The sequence below is a fragment of the Chanos chanos genome, chromosome 3 (assembly GCF_902362185.1).
Source record: "Chanos chanos chromosome 3, fChaCha1.1, whole genome shotgun sequence".
Lineage (NCBI taxonomy): Eukaryota > Metazoa > Chordata > Actinopteri > Gonorynchiformes > Chanidae > Chanos > Chanos chanos.
The window spans coordinates 10,018,126-10,041,521 of NC_044497.1; the positions used below are offsets into that span (position 1 = coordinate 10,018,126).

At 46.7% G+C, this 23,396-nt stretch overlaps 1 protein-coding gene across 3 annotated transcripts in view; it reads right to left on the minus strand.

Annotated features, from left to right (window-relative positions):
• The window catches only part of ncoa2 (nuclear receptor coactivator 2), a 59,285-nt gene that overhangs the window by 15,166 nt on the left and 20,723 nt on the right, over positions 1-23,396 (minus strand). For all 3 annotated transcript variants that reach the window (XM_030767414.1, XM_030767415.1, XM_030767413.1), the window contains exons 3-11: positions 17,440-17,547; positions 15,987-16,159; positions 11,706-11,809; positions 8,661-8,838; positions 7,756-7,941; positions 6,096-6,197; positions 4,232-4,372; positions 3,779-3,926; positions 1,304-2,567 (exon numbers count right to left, since the gene is read on the minus strand). In XM_030767414.1, coding sequence (XP_030623274.1) covers positions 1,304-2,567; positions 3,779-3,926; positions 4,232-4,372; positions 6,096-6,197; positions 7,756-7,941; positions 8,661-8,838; positions 11,706-11,809; positions 15,987-16,159; positions 17,440-17,528 — 2,385 coding nt within the window. In that variant the 5' untranslated portion in view covers positions 17,529-17,547. The remainder of the gene's footprint in view (positions 1-1,303; positions 2,568-3,778; positions 3,927-4,231; positions 4,373-6,095; positions 6,198-7,755; positions 7,942-8,660; positions 8,839-11,705; positions 11,810-15,986; positions 16,160-17,439; positions 17,548-23,396) is intronic.

A 23,396-nucleotide genomic window follows, 5' to 3' on the forward strand; every position in this document is an offset into this window, starting at 1 on the left:
TTCCGTTTTTCTTTGCAAAAAGCCTCTAATCGCCGCCCTCGCTCCTCTCCGTCTGAGAGCGCGCGAGAGGCCCTATCCTTCAGGCCCCTTCTCTCAGTCCTGCATCTGTCTGTCGGCCCCTGCGGGCTCCTCGGAAGAAAGCCGGGCATTTTCCCGGTAACGTACGGAGAGGACGTTGAGCTAACAGGCTAACGGCGCCCACGGTGCAGGCCAGCGCTGTTGCCGAGGGAAGCATAGCCTGCTGTTCTGACAGCTATGACTCAATCAGCGGCCAAAGGCTTCAAAGGGGCCTGCCGCCCAGCGTGAACACGCACACGGCAACAGCCTCTCTCTCTCTCTCTCTTTCTCTCTCTCTGCTCCTTCTCGTTTACCTGGCCCCGGCTCTGGTTTCACAGCGTATTCTCTCTGCCGCTCGGAGGCCTGATTTTCAGAGCGGTGCCAAAAGCCGGATGGCCAGCCAAAACCCTGGCCAGATGAAACGCTCTGAGCAACACTGGCCTCTCTCTTTCTCTCTCTCTCTCTCTCTCTCTCTCTTTCTTTTTTTTTTTTTTAAATGTCACTGTGGTTCTGAAAAAGGCTGCCAGTTTCCCAGCGCCTTAGTTTCCTGCGTTGACGAGCTGAGCTGAGAGAGTTTGGCAAGTTGTGTGGGGGTTGTCTCTGTTCTGGCAGGCTGAGTCATTTATAACCCTGCTGTTTCCATACTGACTCTATCTGGGTCTTCATTGGCCAGATAATAAATCTCCTGTCTGCTCCACATTAGCACCCAGGCTGAGCGCTAGAAACACACTCTCAGACTTAGGAGGTATTCACCCTGCAACGGGAGCAGGGGTGTGGATGAGACCGTATTTCTGGGGCTACACGTGAAAGATCCAGGGGTAAGACTGCTGACCTGGGATCGCATCCCATTGGTTCACATAACTCTATTTATCACGGTTACAAAAGATTGATCCGTATAATCTTAGAGACTCTTCCTTTCAGCAGATCTTTTGTGTACCGAACAATATTCCCTCACATCCTTAGTTGAAACTCCCTAAAAACTGGGACATTCATCTTTGGACGCAGGTGTTTTGAGCGTCATAAATTTGCCAAAGCGCACATGAAAGTCAAAGACAAATGACACAACGAATCTATAACACCACATAATCCTATATGTTTATAAAGAACCAAATTATACGGCTCGGCTAAAACATAACTTTTAACAGCTGGCATAGTACTATATATTCTCCATTCCCAAACAGAGGAACCAGGCCCCCCCCCCCCCGTGACTCTCGGTAGTGTTAGTGCGGCACGTAATTCAGCTCACCTGCTCCGCTCGATCGTAGCCCCCGTCCGCCTTCTCCGTCTTAATGCTGGTCATCTTGCCGCCTTCCACTTTAATCTCTCCGGGCTCCACCTTGATGCCCTTGTCTTTGAGTACGTTGTCGTCCTTGTCCAGCAGGTAGCGCAGCAGTGCGTTGTCTTTCTTCTTGGGGCTGATGGGCTCCTGTTTGGCGGCCAGATCCGCCACGCTGGCGCCGCCGCCCACCGCGTCCTGGCACAACTCCTTCCCCGTGGCCTCGGCCGTCAGCTTGGCCAGGTCCACCGGGGAGGTGCTGTTTTGCAAGAGTCTGTGGAGGATCTTATGCTTCTCCTTCAGGGAGGTGGCGTGGGTCCCCGGGGTCGACCCGCCCTGACCGCCCATGCCTCCCGTCCCCTGTGCTCCTGACTGATCCTTACAGACGGACTCTCCTCCGGGTGCAGAGGGAGGCGAAGGAGGGTCTATCGGCTCAGTTTTAGTGGTGAGCAGCTGGAGGAGCTTGGTCTGGGCCTTGCTGTCGTGCAGCCGGTTCTGTGGGTCGCTGGTGTCCGCGCTGGCAAACGCTCCCAGGCTCTCTTTCTCCTCTTTCTGCTCGGAACCCTCCTCTTGCTGGCCCTGCTCCGACTGTGACTGCTCCCCAAACGAGTCTCCTCCGCCCATCTTGCTCAGCAGGTGAGGGCTGACGCCCACGCCAGCTGGAGAGCCCAGTTTTCTGTCTGGCGAGCTGAGACTGACTCCGTGGCATTCGCTGAGGGCCTGCAGAGCGTTGAGGGAGTTGCTGGTGTAGCCGTGACCAGAGCCCGCGCCGCCGCCGCCACCTCCCCCTCCGCTACTGCTGCTGCACAAGCCTGCCGGCGAGTGGAGGCTACCCGCAGGAGAGAACTGTGGCGGGGCCAGGCGGGGGGAACTGGCCACCCCAGGGCTGGCGCGGTGGCGCGGGGACAACATGCCCGGGCTGCCTTGAGAAGGACTGTTCATTTTCAGTGCATAGCTGCCGCCCTGAGGAGTGGCTGCCTGCATGGCAGCGGTGTGGCTCAGCGCCCCTGGGCATCCGAAGCGGTAGCCCTGCACCGGACCCACTGCCCCAGGCTCTTTGGGGCCTCCTGGGGAGGAGAAGGTGGAGGTGTTGCTACTGACAGTGGTGTCCTGGCCCTGGGGCCCGCTTGCACCGGCAGGGTTGGGAGAGGTCATGGAGGAGACTGGGTTCATGGGTTTAGCCATGGTTTGCCCTGAGCCCATGTCCTGATTCACACCACATACTGTTTGCTCTCTAGACACAAATGAAAAAAATCAGTCAATGCCTTTTCTAGAATAACATGTCTTTTTCTTTTCTCTTCATTTTCTACGTGATACAAACAGAAAAGAAAATGAACCCTCCAGGAGAGGGCTCCCCAAATCCAGTCCTGCCGGTTTTCATATCAACCAAAGCAGGTTAAAACAAAATCAGCCTCTAATTGTGAGTTGATGGTAAAAGCAGTTGGACTTTGAGCCCTCAAGACTGGATGTGAAGAACCCTGACTTAATGTAAAATAAACAAAACAAAACAAAAGAAAACATGTTTTCCCCCGTAGTAATATTATTACTGCTAACAAAAGTATCGCAATTTAGATTCAAGTCAGCAAAGTTGATTTCCAGGCAAACAAGAGTAAATTCAATTGAAACCATTTTATTACTTTAATCCAGCCACCAGCCATTTGTTATGCTAATCTCATATCCCAGAACACTTTCCTCAGAGTGTGTGTGCAACACCTACACACAGCCACACACACACACAGTCAAAGGAATCTCAAGAATGGATTAATTAACCAAAGCATGTTTCAGCAAAGAAGCTGAGTGAGTGAGTGAGTGAGAGAGAGAGAGAGAGAGAGAGAGAGAGAGAGAAAACTGTGCGTTAATTGTTATCAGATCGTAACAACACTGCCCCTAGCTTCCTCAGACACTTGGTGAAAACTTTCTAAAGGGACAGTGCAAACCTCTCACAGTATCTCAAAGTTGCAGACTGACTCAGAGAGGCCCCGAGGGTCTACTCCACATAACAGTGTGTTCAAAAAAAAAATCCCAGTGAAGAGGGCATCGGAGAAAATGACTAAACAAAGACATCTTTGTTCTGTACGTACTATTCTGAAACCACAGCAGAAATATCATTATTGTAGTAGAGGTAACGAGCTTTAAAATTATAACCCTGCAGTGGACTGACTCACACCTAAATGTTTATCTTTTCTCTACACTTCATTTCTAAGAACCTACGTCGGGCAGGAGTTTCATGCCCTTTTAAGATCTGAAACCTTTGAAATGCGTGCATTCAAAGACAGAGGGAAGTCTAGAAGTACATTCGCCGGCCCGCGGCGTGCACTGACAAAAGCTGAGGGGTTTAGACGGGACGCTAACAGTAACCGGCCGGCGAACACGAGCGGGAGTTGGAGAATTAATGAGTGTGTCTTTGATAAAACAGAGCCCTTTGAGGAGCGGAGTGTGTCGTACCTCTGGAGGACGTGCAGAGACATGTAGAGCTGCGGCTCATTGGTGGCTGGTGAACGCACCAGTTTGCTCTTGGTGTGTGCAGAGACGATGGTGCCGTCAGACAGAGAGAAGCGGTAGACGGGACTGAACGCCTGTCCGTGTCGCAGCACTGAACAGCACGAACACACACACACGCACGCACACACACACACACACACACACACACACACAGAGAGAGAGAAGGATTTAACACCTCACATTTGCTGACTAACCAACAAAACAGTGGTCGTACGTTAAGATTTCCAAAAATGTGATGCAAAACACATATGTGGTATTCACAGATTTTTTTTCAACGTTACATAGTTGTGTTTCGTCTTCTGTAAGCATTGCCTGTGTTCTGAGAGTGTGGAGGAGAATGTGCGGGTGGCAGTTGGTTTTGCAGGGGCTGTGGTTGGTGTCGGACTCATTTCTAACCTTCTTGCTGATGGCGTTTGGCAAAGGAGATGTCTCCTTCATTCTGGAGGTGAAAGCGCTGAATGCATCTTCTCACCAGATCCTCCCAACCTGGCTTCATTGATGCACGCAGCAGACTAGTGTCCAGTGAGGTGATTTTGCCTACAGAGACAGAGAGAGAGAGAGAGGGGGGGGAGAGAGAGAGAGAGAGAGAGGAGGAGAGGGGGAGAGAGAGATAGAGGGTGAGAGGGAGAGAGAGAAGGCAGTCACAAATGAACAACTATGGCTAAGTTCACACTACCCGATTTTAGCCCTGATTTTCTGCTTGCCGACAGTTTTTGGAGATCGCCAACGAAAGCCCCAGATCAGAGGCAAATCGGCATTCGCTCGGGGCTCGCAAGTCAGCTGTCAATCGTTATGTTTGAACTGTTCAAAGATGCCGTCCGAGAGACTCGCAGGTGCCCGAAAGGTATCTAGCAGGGTAAATATCTGGACCTGTCGGGGAGTCCAAATCCTGTAGTGTGAACAGTGTTACGACTGGTAATGAGTGCGGCGACGAGCTACAGCCAATGAGAGCGCAAGACACAGGCTGAGAGAAAACCTGGGGGAGGAGTTGTACAACATCAACACATATTCTTTTTCCTCCTGTTTTTTTTGTGCTGCAAATCAGCGCACAAACAACTTGGATCGCTGACTTCTTGCTGACATCCATTTTTGGAGGAAAAAAATCCCTGTCTCGCGCTTAGTATCTACATTTCCTAACATTTGTCTGCTAAATTTCCTTCGAGATTAATTAAGTATGTATCTATCTATCTATCTGTCTATCAGTATCTATCTCTCTCTTTATCTAGCTCCCTCTCTATCCATCAGGTCTCGCATCATCCCCCGTGTCACTTCGCGTGTGTTTTCGTGACAAACCATAGTTTGGAGATTAGACAGACTTGTCGGAGATTCCTCCTGGTGAAAGATCTTGTAATGTGTGACCCTCTGTTGCTGATCAGTCATGTAGTGTGCAAACCACAGTGACTTCAAGATTCTCGATTACAAGAAAACAAGTTGTGTAGAGTAAACAGTACGGCTAACTGACGACTTGTTATGTAGTGTGTCCGCGGCTTAACAGAGAACATTCTCTGAGACATTAGCTCAGTCAGTGAAACAGAGTCCAATAAACACACACACACACAGATCAAATACACTGGACAAGATGACTGAATTTCATTTTTGAAGCAAGGACATCTTACTTGTCAATCAATTTCAATCAGGTTCAAGCACACAAGTTAGCGGATTGACCTGAGCACTGATGGTGGACATCAGCACAGTAACGGATGTTTTCTACCACTGTTATCTCCACATAGATGAGAGGGGTCTTGAAAACACAAACAAACAAACAAACAAACAAACAAACAAACAAGCAGCCATGGACAAGCAACAGGCATTTAGCACTGCCCCACGGACAAAAAGGGAAGTTCACTAAGCTGAGTGGGAGTCAGGCCCTGTATGGAGTCGAGAGTTTATCCCACCTCAGTCTTAGCACATGCTGAATACTGATCAGGGCAGCCAACTTTCAGACAGGCAGCTGTCTCTTCCAGGAGAAAAGGGAGAACAGACCTGGTGCGTGTGTCCTGACATGTCGGATTTTACCTCCGTGACTGTACAAAGGGCTGAAAAACCGAAGGGGCTTTTGCTGGCGCGTACCGTAATTTAGGTGCCAAGCCCGTTTCTGTTTTTATAAGGTGAGTAAGTCATTCACATTTTACGGGTTTCCTCGTCGTAAATGAACTGACTGGTTGTGTAGCAGAGGCTTTGAAGGTGCTGCGTGCGTGTGTGGGTGTGCGCGTGCACGCGTGCGTGCGTGCGCGAGGCGAGACGGCGCTGTCATGGTTACCTTGGAGATCCTGCCTGGTAGTGAAGCTCTCGTGTGTTGGCAGCATGGGACGCTCTTTCATGGGGACTCGGCGTGCCACGCAGATCAGACAGGACTGAAAATCTGTAGGCACAGACACACACACACACACACACACACACACACACACACATTCATCCCCACATGAGTCATCAGAGAGTTCATCTGGATAGTAATAGAGTAATTAATGATGGGTAGGCTGTGTGATCTCTCCTTTTGTGTGGCAGAGGTGGGAAAGTGGTGGGGAGGTGAGTGGGTGACATGACAGAGTGTGACCTTTCAAATGCATGTCAGTGTGGGGCTGCTTCCCTGCTGGGTGACTCTCATGGCCCTGCACTGAGAGAAATCATTCCTCATACATGACAGAGAGATCATGTAAAACCGAGCTGGCTCCCAGGACCCGCTTGCCCAGAGAGTGAGCCCAGTGGCCGGTCTCCACTGCCTTATACAGGCGCATGTACAAAACACGCTATGGGAAATAAACACGCCAAGTGTAGGCAAGTGTTCTCCGGTTTTGATGTCAATAATTACATGCTCTTACACACATACACACACACACACACACACACACACACACACACACACTCGCACACACACTCGCACACACATATACACACACGCACAAACATATACACATACACACGCACACACATGCACACACATGCACACACACACACACAATAAATTTCAGGAAATTCCAGGCCTGCACCTGTGGAGTGTTCCTGGTTCTCTCTCACTTTCAAACACACTCACTTACTGGATATGTTTCCCTGCCACACACACATTCCTTCAGCCTGTCTGTTTGGTATGGCTCCTAAGAGACTTAAAAGCCAGGGCAGACGTGGCTTTGGGAGAGAGACCAGCATGCCAGAGAGAGAGAGAGAGAGAGAGAGAGTTGTCTTCCTAGGAAGAGCCTCATTTGTATGTACAAACAAAAATTAAATACTTTGACGAGCTCAGGGACTTAAGCGGAGCATGGACCCGGCGTGTTTGTGTACGCATACGTGTCTAGGAGTGAGTAAGTGAGTGAGTGAGTGAGTGTGTGTGTGTGTGAGACAGAAAGTGAGAGAGAGAGAGAGAGAGAGAGAGAGAGAGAGAGAGAGACAGACCAGTGTGAGAAACGTACATATGGGCAGTGAGGCCTCTGGATGCCAGAGCAAAGCAAAGGCACTAAACAAAGCCAACTTGATCCACTTGAAAAAGTGGGGCTCAAATAAGCACGCTGAACTCTCTGTGACTTTGCTTGGACGAGGAGGGGAGGAAAAAAAAGAAGAAAAAAAAAAAAAAAACAGAAAAACCGGGGGCGGGGGGGGGGGGGGGGGGGAAATATCACAGATTGAAACATTTCTGAAGAAAGGCAACAGATGTTAGCACGATGAGTGCTCCAACTCCCTCTTTCCTCCTCGCTCAAAAGACCGCAGCACTCCCCTGCTCACTCAACACATGTCCAGCCAACGTCAGAATTGATCGCCTTCGCATGGTGCAAAATCAACATCGATTCAACTCCATCCTATATAACCACGCGGAGCGGAAAAGCGCACCAAGACGGTAACGTACGCTAGCAGAGGAGTTGGTCGAGAGTGTTGGGGGCCTACCCAGGTGTTTGGTGCGGGGGGGAGCTGTGTATGCTAGGGGGCCTTACCCTCGCCCTCCTCTTTAATGGACTTTGGCTCGGAGACGGCGAAACACTGCATGGTCTCGTACTTCTGCTGGGTCTCGTGATCTTGCGTCTCCTCTTCGGCCTCGTTGTGCGGGTTGACCAGCATGCGGCAGTTGAAGGTGTGGCTGTTCCGTCTCGGGTTCTCGCTGGACCAGGGCACGCCGTTCACTGCGCACAGACATGGACATCAACAAAAAAAACCCCCCTAAGTCACATTACGGCCTTACCGGCCCACCACCTGTTTTCCCCGTAATTTCCATAATACACTCATATTGACCAACCATACACAATCTGCACTGCGTGGAGAGTTGGGGGGGGGGCGCTAATCACAAAAATAATCTATATTCAATCGCATGCATCAGCACAGCAGTTGCTGACAGAGATTCCTTTGAACGCCCCCCCCCCCCCCCCCCCCCCCCCCTTTGCCCATAATGCCTCTCCCTATAGCCCTCCACGTTGCATCTGCTTCTCCTATTTCAGCTCTCATTGATGAGCCTGGAATCTAGGACACTGCGCCTCTCCTCGTCATTACCAGAGAGAGCCATCCAGATGGCTACACAGTGAGACTCAGTCCCTACAGTATGCTTCCACAGAAAAAAGCTCAAGCACATGCAATGCTGCAAGATCACATTGTGACCAAAAAAAAAAAATAACAAGTGTGTTGTCAGTGAAGGAGAGGAGAGAAAAAAAAAAAAGAAGAAATAGTTAAAGCGATGTCTCTCTGTCTTTTTTTTTTTTGGATGGTATCAGAGGGAGAGAGAGAGAGAGAGAGAGAGAGGAGGACGGAGAAACAGAGACAGAAAGAGACAAATAGAGAGGGAGAGAGAGAGAGAGAGAGAGAGAGAGAGAGAGAGAGAGAGAGAGTGTTATTCAGAGTGTACCCTCACCCAGGGATTTGGGCAGCAGGTTCTTGATGAACTCTGCATGGTCACCCACGTGCAGAATGCTGTACACACTGGTGTTCATAAGCTCTTCCTGGTTATAGCGAAGGTATTGTGTCACGTTCTCTGACACAAACACGATGTTCCCCTCCATGTTCACCACAAAGAAGAACCCGTCCAAGGCCTAGGAGGAAGGCAAAAAACAAACAAACAAAAACAACAAAAAAAAAACAAAACAAATTGAGGTTGAAAGAATCACAGCAAATCTGAGCACTTCAGGAGACCTCTACTAATTAATGCCGGTATTATTATCCGGTATTCATAGATAATTGCCTATCCTTTTAATTAAATGGAAAAGAAAAGCTGCTCATTTTAAGAGAGAGCACACAGAACAAAGTCATGATACTGTATTACACAACACACACACACACACACATGCACACGCACAAAAGCCTAAAGCTCCCGGTTTGACGGCATGTTCTGATACCTTTATGAGTATCAGAATTCAAAGCCTTAAAACTAATTGAGTAGTCATGAAACAATGGCTCAAAAGTAATGATCCAACAGCAAATTTCCTTTTCAATTCAGCTCATCCACAATGAACTAATTAGCTGCTGAGAAAAGCCAGTCCCATCACAGGCAGATAGAAGTCTATTTAAAAAGGCGTCTTTGCTGTTGAAGCGCCACTGTTTGTGTGACAGCCAGCCAATCTGGAACAGCTGCTGGCTCTCATTCCCCATGCAGATTACAGCCTAGAAAATCTCCGGCGGTGAACAAACGAACAGTGCAACTTCACGACTCCCGTCTTCTCGGGGCCCAGCAGACCATGGCCACAAAACATGCTGCTTGATTGAGTGTGACAAAGACGATATCGGAAAGCGTTAATTGAAAGAAAACAGCCCCAAGTCAAGAATTACCTAGCAGGATGGTGTCAATTAGACCACTGAACGGTGATATCCCCTAAAGGGGGACTGCCAACATTATGAAAGCTGATGTTTGTTTTAGGATGTAGCGCTGGCACTGACATCGCATCTCCTGATCTGTGTACAGGAAAACGAGTTCCAAATTGGCTGCTAGCTGTGCTAACAATTTAGCTGCGAAGGCAAACAGAGCTTCTCCATAAGACGCCCTCCCAGAACAGAGCCCTGATACAACAGACTGAATTACTTCGCAAACTGTTCCCACTGCCGGCGACTTAAGCAGGGAAAACGTAAGGAACAAAAGCACATTCCGCGGTGCGGAAGATCACAGATCCCGTTTACACAGCGCTCTAGATGCGGCCATCTGGTGGGCACATTAAGTAAACATTTAAGAGTAAACAGTCAGGAATGCCAAGTCTACACGTATTCAGCCAAACTTATGCAACTTGCTCCAAAATGTGCTGAGGGGTATGTACTGCAACATGAATCAGGCTTGACAGACAGAGAGGGTGTCTAACTCAGCTCTCTGCCCTCTCCCAATGGGCCTCAACTTGCATAATTTCTTATAGCGATTTGAGACTCTTGGGATTGTGCACAGGCCGAGTTAGATGCACCGGGGGTGGTGGTGGGGGGGCGGGGGTTCAGAGAAACCAGTACAGTGTCCAAGGAAGAAACAAAGCTCCTTGAAAAAATCTTAAATGTGTGCGTTTCACTTCAGTGTGGAATCACACAATAGTCTTTTTCAGCGATGGAATCGGGCAGCGTCGAGCTGCACAAACGTTTAGACAAGGGGTGTCTGTGTGCACGGTGCCGGTAGCCGGAGCAGGGGAGGGGGGCTTTATGGCCACGGGGGTGGAAAGGGCATATGGGAGTGTTTCCGCTCTCTGGCCTTTGTCACAAGTGCTTTTTAATCAGCTCCGGCGAAGGATGGTTCGGTGCGGGTGTGAATTATTCCTCCGTTTCACAGTTTCAAACAGATGGGAAAGCATGCAGCACTGGGCTATATTTAGCATCGGCTGCATGTCGATTCAGTGACGCTGGACCTTGGAAGCTATAAATATTCTCTGACAAGACAGATTATACAGTGAACAGAGGGAAAAAGCCAAGCACGAGCTGAATGGCTTGATTCATTTTCGGGAGGCCCGCCTGCTTGCTTTCCCATTTGATGACGGCAACTCATTTGCCCTTGCGCGTGAAGCCGAGCCGTGGTGGGATGCAGTGATTTACTACCCTTACCTGGCAAAACCAACAAAGCTCAATGACTTATTCGGAGATGTTGCTTTTCTTAGCCCTGTTTCAGCCGTGTTATAAAACATGGATGCATCCAGAACACACATTCACAGCATTTGTTGCTCTCAGGGGCTATGCAAACAACTGCTATTGTAGCTTGTCTCAGAAAAAGATACAACATGTTTCTTTTTCAAGAGAATGTACACTGCCTGGCCAAGAAAAAAGTCGCAATCTCTAAGATTTCATTGGACTGCATTTAGCTTTGATTACGGCGTGCATTCGCCGTGGCATTGTTTCAATCTTATACGACATCACAACATTTATTTCCGTCCGGAGTTGCATTCGTTTTTGGCCGAGATCTTGTTGACGACGGGAGAGTCGAACCACTCTGTAAAGTCTTCTCCGGCACGTCCCAAAGACTCTCAATGGGGTTAAGGTCAGGACTCTGCGGTGGCCAGTTTATGTGTGAAAATGATTCATTATGCTCCCTGAACCACTCTTTCACAACTTGAATCTTGGTATTGTCATCCTGGAATATGCCTGTGCCGTCAGGGAAGAATAAAAATCCATCAGTGGGATAACCTGGTCATTCAGTACATTCAGGTACTCAGCTGACTTCATTTTATTGCCACACAATGTTGCTGAGCCTAGACCTGACCGATCGGAGCAACCCCGGATCATAACACGACCTCCAGGGGCTCCAAATCCAAACGGCGACTTTTTTTTTGGCCATGCAGTGTATGTTTGCTATGGTTCGCATCTCAGGGTAAGGCAGCAAGCGTCGGTGACCTCCCAAACCCAGCTCTCACACTGCCCATACGCGGCGTGACCTGTGTGCCAAGACAAAGAGAGCCGTGTGGAGGTAGAGTTATCTCCTGAACACACGGCCCCACACACCAACCTCAAGCATCATTGGTCCGAGGGCATCTTTGTCAATCACGCTCTGGCCTGTCGAGGAGACGTCCGCCTTCTGCACCTCCTCCTCATTGGCCGTGGCCGCTTTTTCTGTGGACAGAGAATGAAAAGAGATAGAGATGGTGTCTATTAGACAGCTTCAACACTATTACCATAGTGAAAAATCTACATATTATAAAAAAATATTAAATCAAAGGGGCTGCTAAAAGGAAAACCAAACCAAACCAAACCAAACCAAACGCTGAATAAGACCTTTCTATTGGCCCATTCAGGTCATTCAATCTCTCTGGAAACTGACCTAATCACAGTTAATAACATCCACAGATCCATGTGCCTCAAAGGACTTAAAAGCCCTCATTAGATCATGTCGGGTTTCAATTCAAATTAAATTAAAACAACTGCACCACAGGGCCACAGCAAGATGTCTGCATTATTATTTCTTAAGCACTTGAGGGCAAACCGTTCCACCATCCCACCCCACCCCCTCCCAGTTTGTGTCTCTTTTCAGACTCGCTAAAACACTTTATTGAGCACAGTAAACACAATCCATTTCACAAGTCGCTATCCACGCTCTCTCTCAGAGCCTTCATGCGTTTCGGCATTGTTAAGACACGTTGCTATGGCACGCACCCAAGAACTTAGCAACACGCGGTGTGAAAGGTCAGGGTAGGCTAAATGAGCACATGCGAAGCCGCACACAGCTGCCATGCCGCCAGCAGCGACGAGATGGATGGCATTGTCACAACACACACACACAAAACAAGAGGCCATTATGGAAAGATGGAGAACATCATCCTTCTCAGCAGAGTTAGCACTGTGTAAACAACTTTTCTTTCATTCTTTCTTTCTTTTTTTTTTTTTTGTTTTGTTAAGTACTCTGACATCAGATTACAAAATCAAACAACGCTAAGGATACCCTGATGAGGAAAAGAAAAAAAAAAAAAAGAAAGAAACAATAACTAACAAACTGAAACAAAACAAACCAAATTGAACATAAACAACAGAAAACAGAAAGACCACCACCAGAAAGCGAGCGGTTAAGGGAAAACAAAACAAAACAAAAAAAAAAAAAAAAAAAAAAAAGAGAGTGCAAAAAGAGAGAAGGGGAGAGAAAAAAAAGTCTTCCGCCTGCTATGTGTATACAAGCAAGCAAACCACCATAGTCACACAATGTAACAACCTATTCATGCTCATTCATCAATGTCAGAGATCCGCTGGACCACCCACACAAATTTCAAACCTCAAAGTTGTGCGCTAGAAAAACTCTTTGTCAAAACTGCACGTGAAACGTCGATTCCAAGGTCAGTTTAATACTAATCTTTCCAAGTAGGTCACGTAAATTTAAAATGGTAATAATAAAAAAAAAAAAAAATACAATAAAATAAACACACAAACCAAACGCAGAAAGCGCAAACACTTAACGCAAATCATTTTTCTTTCTTTCCGCAGGCATGTGGTCAGGTTCATTACCATGCAAAGGAACCTTATGTTAAGAGCACAGTGTGTCCTAGTTCCTGAGCGGAACAGAGTGCTGAGGGGGGAGGTGGGGGGACACATTAGAGAGATGCACCGCGTCGGCATGATTCACAGGGCTGGCCATATGGCATTTGCGGGTGGGGGGGTGGGGGCAGGGGCAGGCGCAGGCGCGGCTCAAGCCCATCCATCAGCCTCCCCCCGGTGCCGCTCCGGGCTCCTCCGTGCCTTCGTCTTCCTCGGAGCGTCGACGCGGAGCGACGGCGGGGCTCGGCGGGAGCACCCCCCCCTACGGCGGCACAGCTGCGGCAGAACCGACGCCGGTCGCTCGCCCCCTGCTCTGGCTCCGTCTCCGCCTCGCTCTCCGTCCCCCGGGTCGGCCCCTCACGTCCGTCCGTCCGTCCGAACCTCGCTCGGGTTTCCCCTGCGCGGACACTTCTGTGATCGCTCAACGCTCTGGTCTGCTGAGCGTCTGCTGAGCTGAGGTTCGGCTCGGAGCGTATCTGGGAATTTTGTTTTTTGTTTTTTTGCCGTAGCGAGGTCACGCAAGTGACGTTAGGTTGACTGCTGATTCATAAAACAGCTGGCTGTAATGCAGCAGGAAAACTAGAGCGAGTCTCACATTTTGCAGAATAACATAGCGTATTATGTTGCAGGCATTAGTCTTCACTCCATGTTTAAGGCCAGGTTCTTGGAAACACTCTCTAGATATTGAATTATGTAATATTATCTTGGTGTTAGATTTCAGGAGTACAAACCCTTCCCAGGTAATGACTGGGTCACAGTGATTCAGATCAGATATCACTTTACATTTAAAAGCACAAACGTCTACCCAATCAATATATCCAATTAGGTAAACATGGCCTAGATTTCAAGTTCCATAAAGTGTGGAAATAGTTAACGTATATAATTTTTAATAGAGGAGTTATTTCCTGTTGTGTTTACTTGCGTTAGGTCAAACAGAAACATGAGTACTGAACGCCACCACCAAATGCGAGATGCAGTTGTGGAGATTCTAAACAGAAAAAAAATTATTCAACTTATGTTTTAGTGCTTTCCCTCTCAAATGAATAAAGTACACAGAACAGAGAAAGATGTAAGATTAAATCTGATAGACAGACAAGGCCCTAAAGTTGAGGATGTACTGTCGTCTTCACTGCAAATCCACTGTCTTAGCTTTATTCTGCAGTCCCAGAGTGCAAAGCAAAAACAAGGCTATTTACCCTTTTTTTTTTTTTTTTTTAAACAGAGGATCAATGTCCAAATACAATTAGAAGAGTCTGTGAAAAAGCACTGGGGTTTGTTTTTCCCAGTCAAGCGTGAAGCTGAGGGTAGCTTGGGGGGGTGGGGGGGGGGGGTGTAATTCTAGTGCTGGGCGGTAACAGACGGAGTCCGTTGCGGTGTGTGCCTTGCATCACATTGCCTACCGTTACGTAACCCGCGTCCACTGAATCACAAACAGCCTACATCATCAGCCCTGACTCACTGGCCTCCGTCTGTCCTCCCCATCAATGCCTCATCTCAGACAGCCTTTCAAACCCCACAACCAACAGTCAAACAACAGCACCGCGGCACAGCCAGCAAACCTGACTCACAACTACCGCAAGCATCTGCCATCTTATTACTATGTTATAGTGCCGGTACACTACGCTGCAAATCTCAGTAACCTACATTCACGCTCAACCCACACCTCACTTACAAGCATAGACAAAGTTCCCTCTTGTTAATCTCAAAGGTCTTGCCTTGAGTTGAAACATCACTTAGACTATTTGCTTAAGAGGATAAAGAAATGGTGACTAAATATCTGTTAAAATGTCTACATTTGGCTGACAAGACCCATTTTGCCTGAAAGAGGGGATTAGCAGCAGTGGAGGAGAGAGAGAGAGTCTGTGATATACGTGGTACAGTTGAAGCTTTCAGGCTTTGGCAAGCGTGATGGAGAGGATTATTTTGACTGGTTTTTATTATGTTGACTTAGGCCTAGTTACCGCGATGTACATTTCTACTTCAGCAAATACCATCAATCATGACCGTTTAAGTGCCTCTCTTACCTTTATACATCACTGAGAAAATGCCTCCTGTCAAATCACGGCTCCGCTACAGCAAAAACAGTTTATTTCAACACAATATACATCTCTATGGAACGCAGAGGCCTATATCACATGGCCAGAAACCTTGTTGCATCAGCTCTGTGCCAGCTCGAACGCTGGCTCCCATAAGGCCGGAAAAGTTACACTTTTATCTAAACCGGTTTTTGGAGACAGAGGGGTATTGCTTGAGATGTTATGTTTTAAACTTTTTTTTTTTTTTTTTGTCCTCGTAAAAGCGTCATCCATGTTATTTGACAGTTATGGTCCAGTAGGGCTCAAGGCTGCTAATGATATATGCTGCCTGTCTGCTCGTCTTACTTCAGTAGTCAGTGAACGGCAATGTGAATGTGATGGCTGATGTGACAGAGCATGTTCTCTAAGAGCCCCTGGCCACCCCCTGCTCACAGCTGAGATGCCAGAAGATATCCGGAGAGTCTCACACCTCCGCAACACACAAGTCCAAAGTACCACAGGGCAATGTAGCCATCCAACACTGTCACGTCTGTGTTAGTAAGGCTCTGTTAGGTAGACATACCAGCACCTGTCAAGATACGAGATCTAATAGTTTGTCCACAAACGACCAGAGAAAAAAAAGCTGTACAAAAGGGGAATTTTCAGACAAAAAAAAAAAAGAAAAATCGGCATGAGAAATTGCGATCAGAACAAATCGTTCACATCCAGTGTCATAAAATCTGTAGCCTTACCTTGCTCTTTTATTTGACGAATCTGTTTCACAGTTTCTTTTAAGATTGCACATTTGTCAGGCTTAACATTGAAATTGTCAATGTCATTGAAGTTTGCAAAGATCAGCTCGGCGAGTTCTTCAATGTACTTATTCTCATGCTCCCGGTTTCGCTTCTCAGTGCTTCGTTTGGGGCTGACAAAAGAAAACAGAGAGAAAATCATTACTCGCTAGAAACTTAAACAGGAGACGGTGTAAACTGTGCTTCCCACGTTCTTATTGCTTTGCATTGAAAACCCTTTAATTACACTAAAACCCACCTGGCTCCACAAACTGAAGGCACAATAAAAATATGATTTATGTTTTGACACTTGAATTCAGATTCACTGCTGCTATGAGGACATGCAAAAGTGTTAGCGCAGGAAAAACTAATACCAGCTTTAACTGGCGCATGGCAAATACATTGGCCAGTCGTTAAACCTGTTAGTGTTTTTGCACGAGCTATAAACTGAACAGTACAAAGGCTTTAGAAAAAAGATGGTTTTCTAATGCTCGCATACAATAGAGTGCCAAAATTACCGTAATGCATTTTGCAGTTTATAACATGCCACATAAAATAATACAGCCAAATAATAATACACTGTTTAAAAAAAAAAAAAACTAATACGTTTTACAGAAAAAGAGCAAAAGTAAAAAAAAAAAAAAAAGTTTTCGTCCACCACTGGATGGAGACATTAAAGTAGGTCAGGTGAAGTAGCACAGGGAGAGCGTGATGCAACAGAGAGAGAGTACAGCTTAGTGATCTGGGGGCTGCTGCTACAGTTTTCTCTCATTCTTAGCTATCGTTAGATCTGAGCTATTTGACGGCGCGGTTAGCGCCTGGTTCTCTGAGAGAGTCTGTAACCTTGAAGTGAGGGTCATCTAAGGACCCACACTGTAAATGACCTCCAAAAATGTGTCACTCACAGCCTGCCCTTTTTCTCTTTGCCTCTCAGCATCTTCAGCATTTTATTCTGACGCACAGACGGCAGAGCTCATCAATAAAGAGGCCGCACGTGACCGTTTTTTTTTTTTTTTTTCATACGCCTGTGAATGAATAATGCAAATCCAAGGGTGATTCCTGACGCCATGGAAGAGTGGTTCATTAAGAGTGGTTCATGCTTTATATAGAAACACCTGTGTTACCTGTTCTCCAATCTATAAATGGGATGTCTACTTTGCCTTAATGTAGATCGATAGTTCATGGGTCAAGTGCAAAGACAAACACTGAATACATTACTCTTGTCTTTTCAAAGGGTGATGGTGTACTGTCCTAGTGCTATGCATTAGGAGTGCTTTATCGCATGACCTTCCGGTCTGCAAGCAGCTGTATATCGCACAGGGCGGACACAGGAGTTTTATGGCATGAACTGTGTAGTGTGTGTGTGTGTGTGTGTGTGTGTGTGTGTATTTTGATCGATATCTAAATGCCTTACCTGGGGCCCAGGAGATCAGAGGAACATTCTTTGCGTTTCTGAGACTCTGCCCTAGCAGGGTCTGAGGAATTTTCACCTACACCGCTCATCTTCAATGCATATCAGCAACTGTAGACAGAATATGCCAAAAAAAAAAACAAAAAAAAAAACACAGTTATTAATATCGTACGCCGTAAACAGGCCGACCGTAGGTCAGCACGCGACACGACACACAACAAACGGCGTCTGAAAGTGGGTTAATTCATTAATAAGTAAATAACAGCTCTTGAAATCTGACATGTTGGCCAACATTAGTGATATTTTGACGTTTTAATCACTTTAAAAAGGTGTATGAAGGGCTCGTGACGAGGTCATGTATTGAGGATGTGGGCTGAGGCTGGGGGGCACGAACAGAACCGCTGAATAAAACACGAGTGAAAATAGAGCGAAGAAAGCCATTCAATTAGTTCTTGTGATACTGAGGCTCCCTCGAGAATAAAAAAGGAGAACAGAAAGAGAAAGAGAGAGAGTGAGTAAGTGAGAGAAAGAGAGAGAGAGAGAGAGGCTCCCGCCCATAATAAGTACAGCACACTGTGGAACACACACAACAGAGAGAGAGAGAGAGAGAGAGAGAGAGAGAGAGAGAGAGAAAGGCAGGCTCGCAGGGCAAAAACAGCATTGCTTGTACAAACAGACTGTTGAGTGTGCAAGTTTTTTTATTTAACATAGCTCTTCAAATATGGACGCAACAAGCACCGCTCTCGAGGGCACGATACACTAGACAATTTCAACAAGCTCTGCAGTCCCATCACTGGCAGTTTCATATTCTATGAAGTTCCTATTAGTATCATGTGCTCTTAGTGAGGGAAGCAGATTTGATACAAGGGACTGAGAAATCCCTGAAGTGACACCGAGCTGCTACATCTGTATGAGGCTCTTTTTAAAAGAAAAAAACTAGGCCCCTACACGTGAGCAACCGCCCCCCCCCCCCCCCCCCCCCCCCCCCCCCCCCCCAGTAGAAAGCCAACCATTATCAATTATTGAGAGAGAAATGCCTTTTTAATAATTGCCAGCGCAGTTTAAGTAGCCCACGTGACGGTAATGGACTGGGAACAGAATTACTGAATGTTGTTGCATGCAGGGACATGCCCACGCGTATGAGAATTTTTGCCTAATGCATCCTTCACTTTTTTCACGGTGGAAGGCAGAGTGCCTCTCTCTCTCTGACGGCAAATTGGAAATACTATTTGGACAGTTTAAGGCTGATAAAGGAAGAAATTGGATGTGAACAGGTAAAAAAAAAAAAAAAAAAAGAAAGAAGAGATTAACATTTTTTTTCCCCTTCAATTCTTCATTTAGCCATTGAACTCTTTAAAGCATTACCTTAAAAGCAAAGTACGGCATAAACGTGCACTGGCGCTCTATAATTGCCGAAGTCGTGCTACAATACGCCGTATGCCCAAACAACACTCTCTCTCTTTTCTCTTTTTTTTTTCTTCTTTTTAAAATTCAACCACTTTTCCAATAGCACAAGATTTTCCATCCTAAAGCTACAGCCTAGTTTGTAAGTTTGTATTATTTTACCAAAGTTACAAGCAGACTTTCTTAGAAATGCGTGAAAAGCAGCTTAAAAAAAAGAAAAAAAAAAAAAGAAAAAAAAAAGGGCTGGTCATTGTATCTAGACTGCATATGGGTTTTTTTTTTTTCGCCATGCCTCTGACACCAGCGCGCTTATCTGCGGTTTGTGTGATAAGTAGGTGGAGAGACATATAGCCGGGTTCGAGCCAAACGCACGAGCACACGGAGCGCGCCGTGGAGCCCCGGGGCCTGAGGCGCTGGGAGGAGAGAGGGCCAGAACGCACAGGCATTACGTAAGGGCAGTGCAAGCCTCTCCGCGGGCCGGCTGGGGCAGCGCAGCCCGCCTGATCTGAATGAAGCGTTAGCACCACAGGATCCCTGCTGGATGGCGCTGGCCTACTTAAGCCAAAATGACACGTAGCCAAATCAAAGCGCGCTGCGACCGGAGAGGGGACAAAATGCTCATTTTACCCATCGATATGACACTGGTTACCAGCTAGGAGCGTCGATACTACACTGGGCCGGGCACGACTCGGATTCTAAGAGAGACGGTCGGTTTTAATCCACTGATCTGGGAAAACAGGGAGTATGTGATGGAAATCGGAATCTTAACGATACACGGGTGTCATTATGAAATAATGTTAACACACGCGGTGGTTCACGGAGCCCTTTGGCTTTAAAGGGGACATGACAAGAGAGGTTATATTTTTATTGAAACAGCCATCACCGCACTGGGCTTGTTATGAAATCAAAGCGATTCGCTTTGGCCGCTGCGTCGCTGTTAATCCATAGGTCGCGGCCTGCTGTGGCGTATCATTGTAGGCTAACGGTACCACTGTCAAAAAACGCTGGCGTTTGGCCTGGGTCTGGCTGCACGGGCACTGTCGCCGCTCCGACACTGAACATGTCTCACAGCTAATACACGGGACTGGAGGTCAGTTCCTGGGACTCGTTCAACAGACACAGCAGAGCAACTTAAGCCCCGACATCTCCCGGCATAGAGTATTTATAACCGGCCTTCTCTCTCGTATGACACATAATTCAATCAATTATCGATACAGCTGCTCCCCCTGGTTAGAAGATTTAACACAGGAAGGTCTAGGACTCCTTTTAGATGCCTTCATTTGCGATAGGCTAGGCTGTTCTGATAATGAAAAGGCCAGTATGACAAGAGGCAAGACACAATATCTGCTGATTACAAAGGCAGAGCAAGAGGCAGCTACAGAGCAGTATCAGCTTTCCCTGCTGACTACTGCAATCCGATTGTCCACAGAGGCTTTGCTCTGGATGGAAGGGCCAAAGTACAAAAGATTAAGAATGGCAAATATTGTAGACAAGGGAGGACCATCGGAACTCCTGACCTGTGAATGGTAAATAGTTCAAAATGAAATGAACTCGTTTCCTAAATAAAGCAAAAACCTTATAGGGTGAGACAAGCAGAATAGGTCAGTGTTGCTGACAAGAGTCAGTGCCCTTAAGGCACTGGCAACAGAGGAAAAAAAAAAGAAAAGAAAAACACTTCACATCATGACTTTGTGCCATAACACAAATGCAAAACACTAGTGCAGTATTTCTGAGGTAAACTCAAAATATAATAACTATGGCTGCTGGCTGTAATGAGAACAATATAAACTGCTTATGTCACATCAATATTATTTAATGTGAGGATTTACTGAAAAAGAAAACACAACTACAAGCCTAACAAATTACCTTGCTCTGCCCTAAAAAGAATGCAAATGGAAGCAATTACATATTCATGTTTTTTTGATACATTAAATAAATTGTGTAAGGATTTGTCCTGCCAATAATAATAATAATAATAATAATAATAATAATAATAATAATAATACACAGAACCACAAGCAGTCAAGCTGTCTGAAAGCTCAAACATGGCAGTTCAGCTTTCAGACAGCAGTTCAGAGAGGTCCCAATGGCTGTGTTTTATACATTTCAACACAGATTAATCACTAACTCACTAATTCACTCACTCTCTCTCTCTCTCTCTGCTCTGAAGGCTGGATCAGAGGAACATCTGCCCTCACACGGAGAGTCCCCCAACAAACAGTCATTTCTGAGCTGTGTGGAGGTGTAAAAGTGATAGTTGAGCTGGCCTAATCAGTGCTTTATCAAACACACGGGTGATATGGAGCGGCCTTCTCCAGTTGCTTTCAAACAAGATGAGCAGGAAAAGCTGCTGACTAGTGCACCCCGAGCAGAAATTTACGATTCCTCCTCAGCACGGGCCCCTCCCTCTCCTCACGTGATCCGCGGAGCCTGGGCTAAAAATTTCCCGAGCGGCATGCGCCTGTGTTGATCTCCACCGGTTTAACGACACGCTTCGCTTTGACACGGAGACGCCCCCTACTTCTCCGCCGAGGCCAGAAACGCTCTTGAACTACCGCCGTCGCGGCTACAGGAGTGAAACGGGCCGCGTGCTCCTGTTTGGAGAGGTCACACTCTCAGGCTGTAATGGTGATTCTGGTAACAGCTGGAGCTGGGAATTTGAGTAAAGAACTTGCGGCTTTAGAGAGATTTCTGCAGATGAGTGCAGAGCTGAATCGGGACTGCTGGTCAAATAGCCCCTTGCGGTTCTCTTAATAAAGCAAACCTCCAGACAATCTAGAAGTTTCCTTTAAGACAAACGCAAAAAGTCTGGTAACCTTCGTGCCACATGGCTCAAGGTCACACAAATGTTGGTGACTGGTGCGCTACAGAAAACCGCGAGCCCATGTCCGGTGACGCACGCACGGGACATGTGAATTCTGGTTAATCTGGCAAAACATGCAAAGAAGGATCGTGTATAATTGATGGCTCATAAGAAACAGCTGCAAAAAAACTACTTTAACCTAGTTGAGTCTGGCCAATTAATTCTACATGCTGGCAAACTGCAGCATGACTCCATAGGAGATGCAGAGCACCAGGCTTTTAACAGTCCAAGTCTATGTGCAGTTGGTGCAGTGAGCTGGGCAAAGCCCATGACAGGCCTGTGGATGCACTGATATGGAGCATTAATTATTTAGACTGTGAGGGAGGGAGCAGTCCAGTCAGGCACACTCTGAACAGACTGCTTCCTCCATGTTCAATGCAGCCAAAGGTACTGCTGAGGGAACACAAAGCCACCGAGCAACAGAATTCACTTTCGCTTTCTTCCTCTCTCTCTCTCTCTCTCTCTCTCTCTCTACTCTTTCTCTCTGGCTATCTCTCTCTCCCTCTTTCTATTTCACTCTCTCTCTCCCTCCCTCTCTCTCTCTCTCTCGGTCTCCCCCTCTTTCACCCTCTCTCTCTCTCACGCTCACTGCCTTAGAGAATTGTCAGGCTTAGAGATCTCTCTGTCTTATGCTCAAAGACATTCACTTAGAAAAAAATAAAAATGGACTGTAAGAAAGTCAGAGATGCCCCCGCCTGCTGCATACAGTCGTCTTTTCAATGAAAGACATAAAGCATAAAGATGGATGCTTCGAGTCCTCAGAAGAAAGGCATTACCGTTTACCATACAAGACGTTTACCACAGAGATCTCTTGACTGCCTGAAAACACATCTGCCTGTTGCCTTTTAAGGCTATTGAATTTAGAATCCTCAGAGGTGATCGGCATCCCGAACAGCACGGTTAACAATACGAAAAAAAAAGTGATTCACAAATTGTTTATAGCGCTTTTAGATTTTTGGTCACCTATATGATTTTCTGTGTGCACTTTTCTATAGGAGGAAAATGCATTATGGGTAGACTAACACCACTAAAACCTTTTAAAGAGTCTAACATAAGGCTGTGTTTCTTAGTGGTCAGATGCAAATGGAATTACACCTGCCAAGTGTGGATCTCTTTCAAATAATCCTAAAAGGAAAAGTAGCACTCTGGTCATAGGTCAATTCAGCCTAGACAGCTGACTAATTGGCACAATTTAACAGACAAAAATTCCCTTTGAACCTTAAGAATTAACACTGATATCTTTATCTGTACAGACATTATATGTCATTTAAAGTTTTACCTGTGTAACTGGAACAGAAGCATTTCTGTTTTGAAGTTCCAAATAAGGCTGGTCTGAAGTCTACACAGAGTTAATCACAAGCACAAGACTAAGAAAACTGCGACTGAAACCCTAGGCCAATACAAACCGGTTCTATGGAATGTTTTCCTGTCCTAAAAATGATCAGAAATCTGTAGCACATTGGACTCCTCAGCAGTGCCTCACGCTATAGAACGTTTATTTTTAGGCTGAAAAGTGCAGGCCTGTGGTCTTTGTTCATGGGTGTTAGGGTTACATCATGAAAAGCCTTAGGACAGTGGTGTCTGCTTTCACACTGAATGGACAACCTCTCCAGCGTCCCCATTCTAACATCCCCAGCACAGGCAAAATGCCCACAGAGCATATACAGAACGGGAAGGGAGGTGGTTCGCCGCT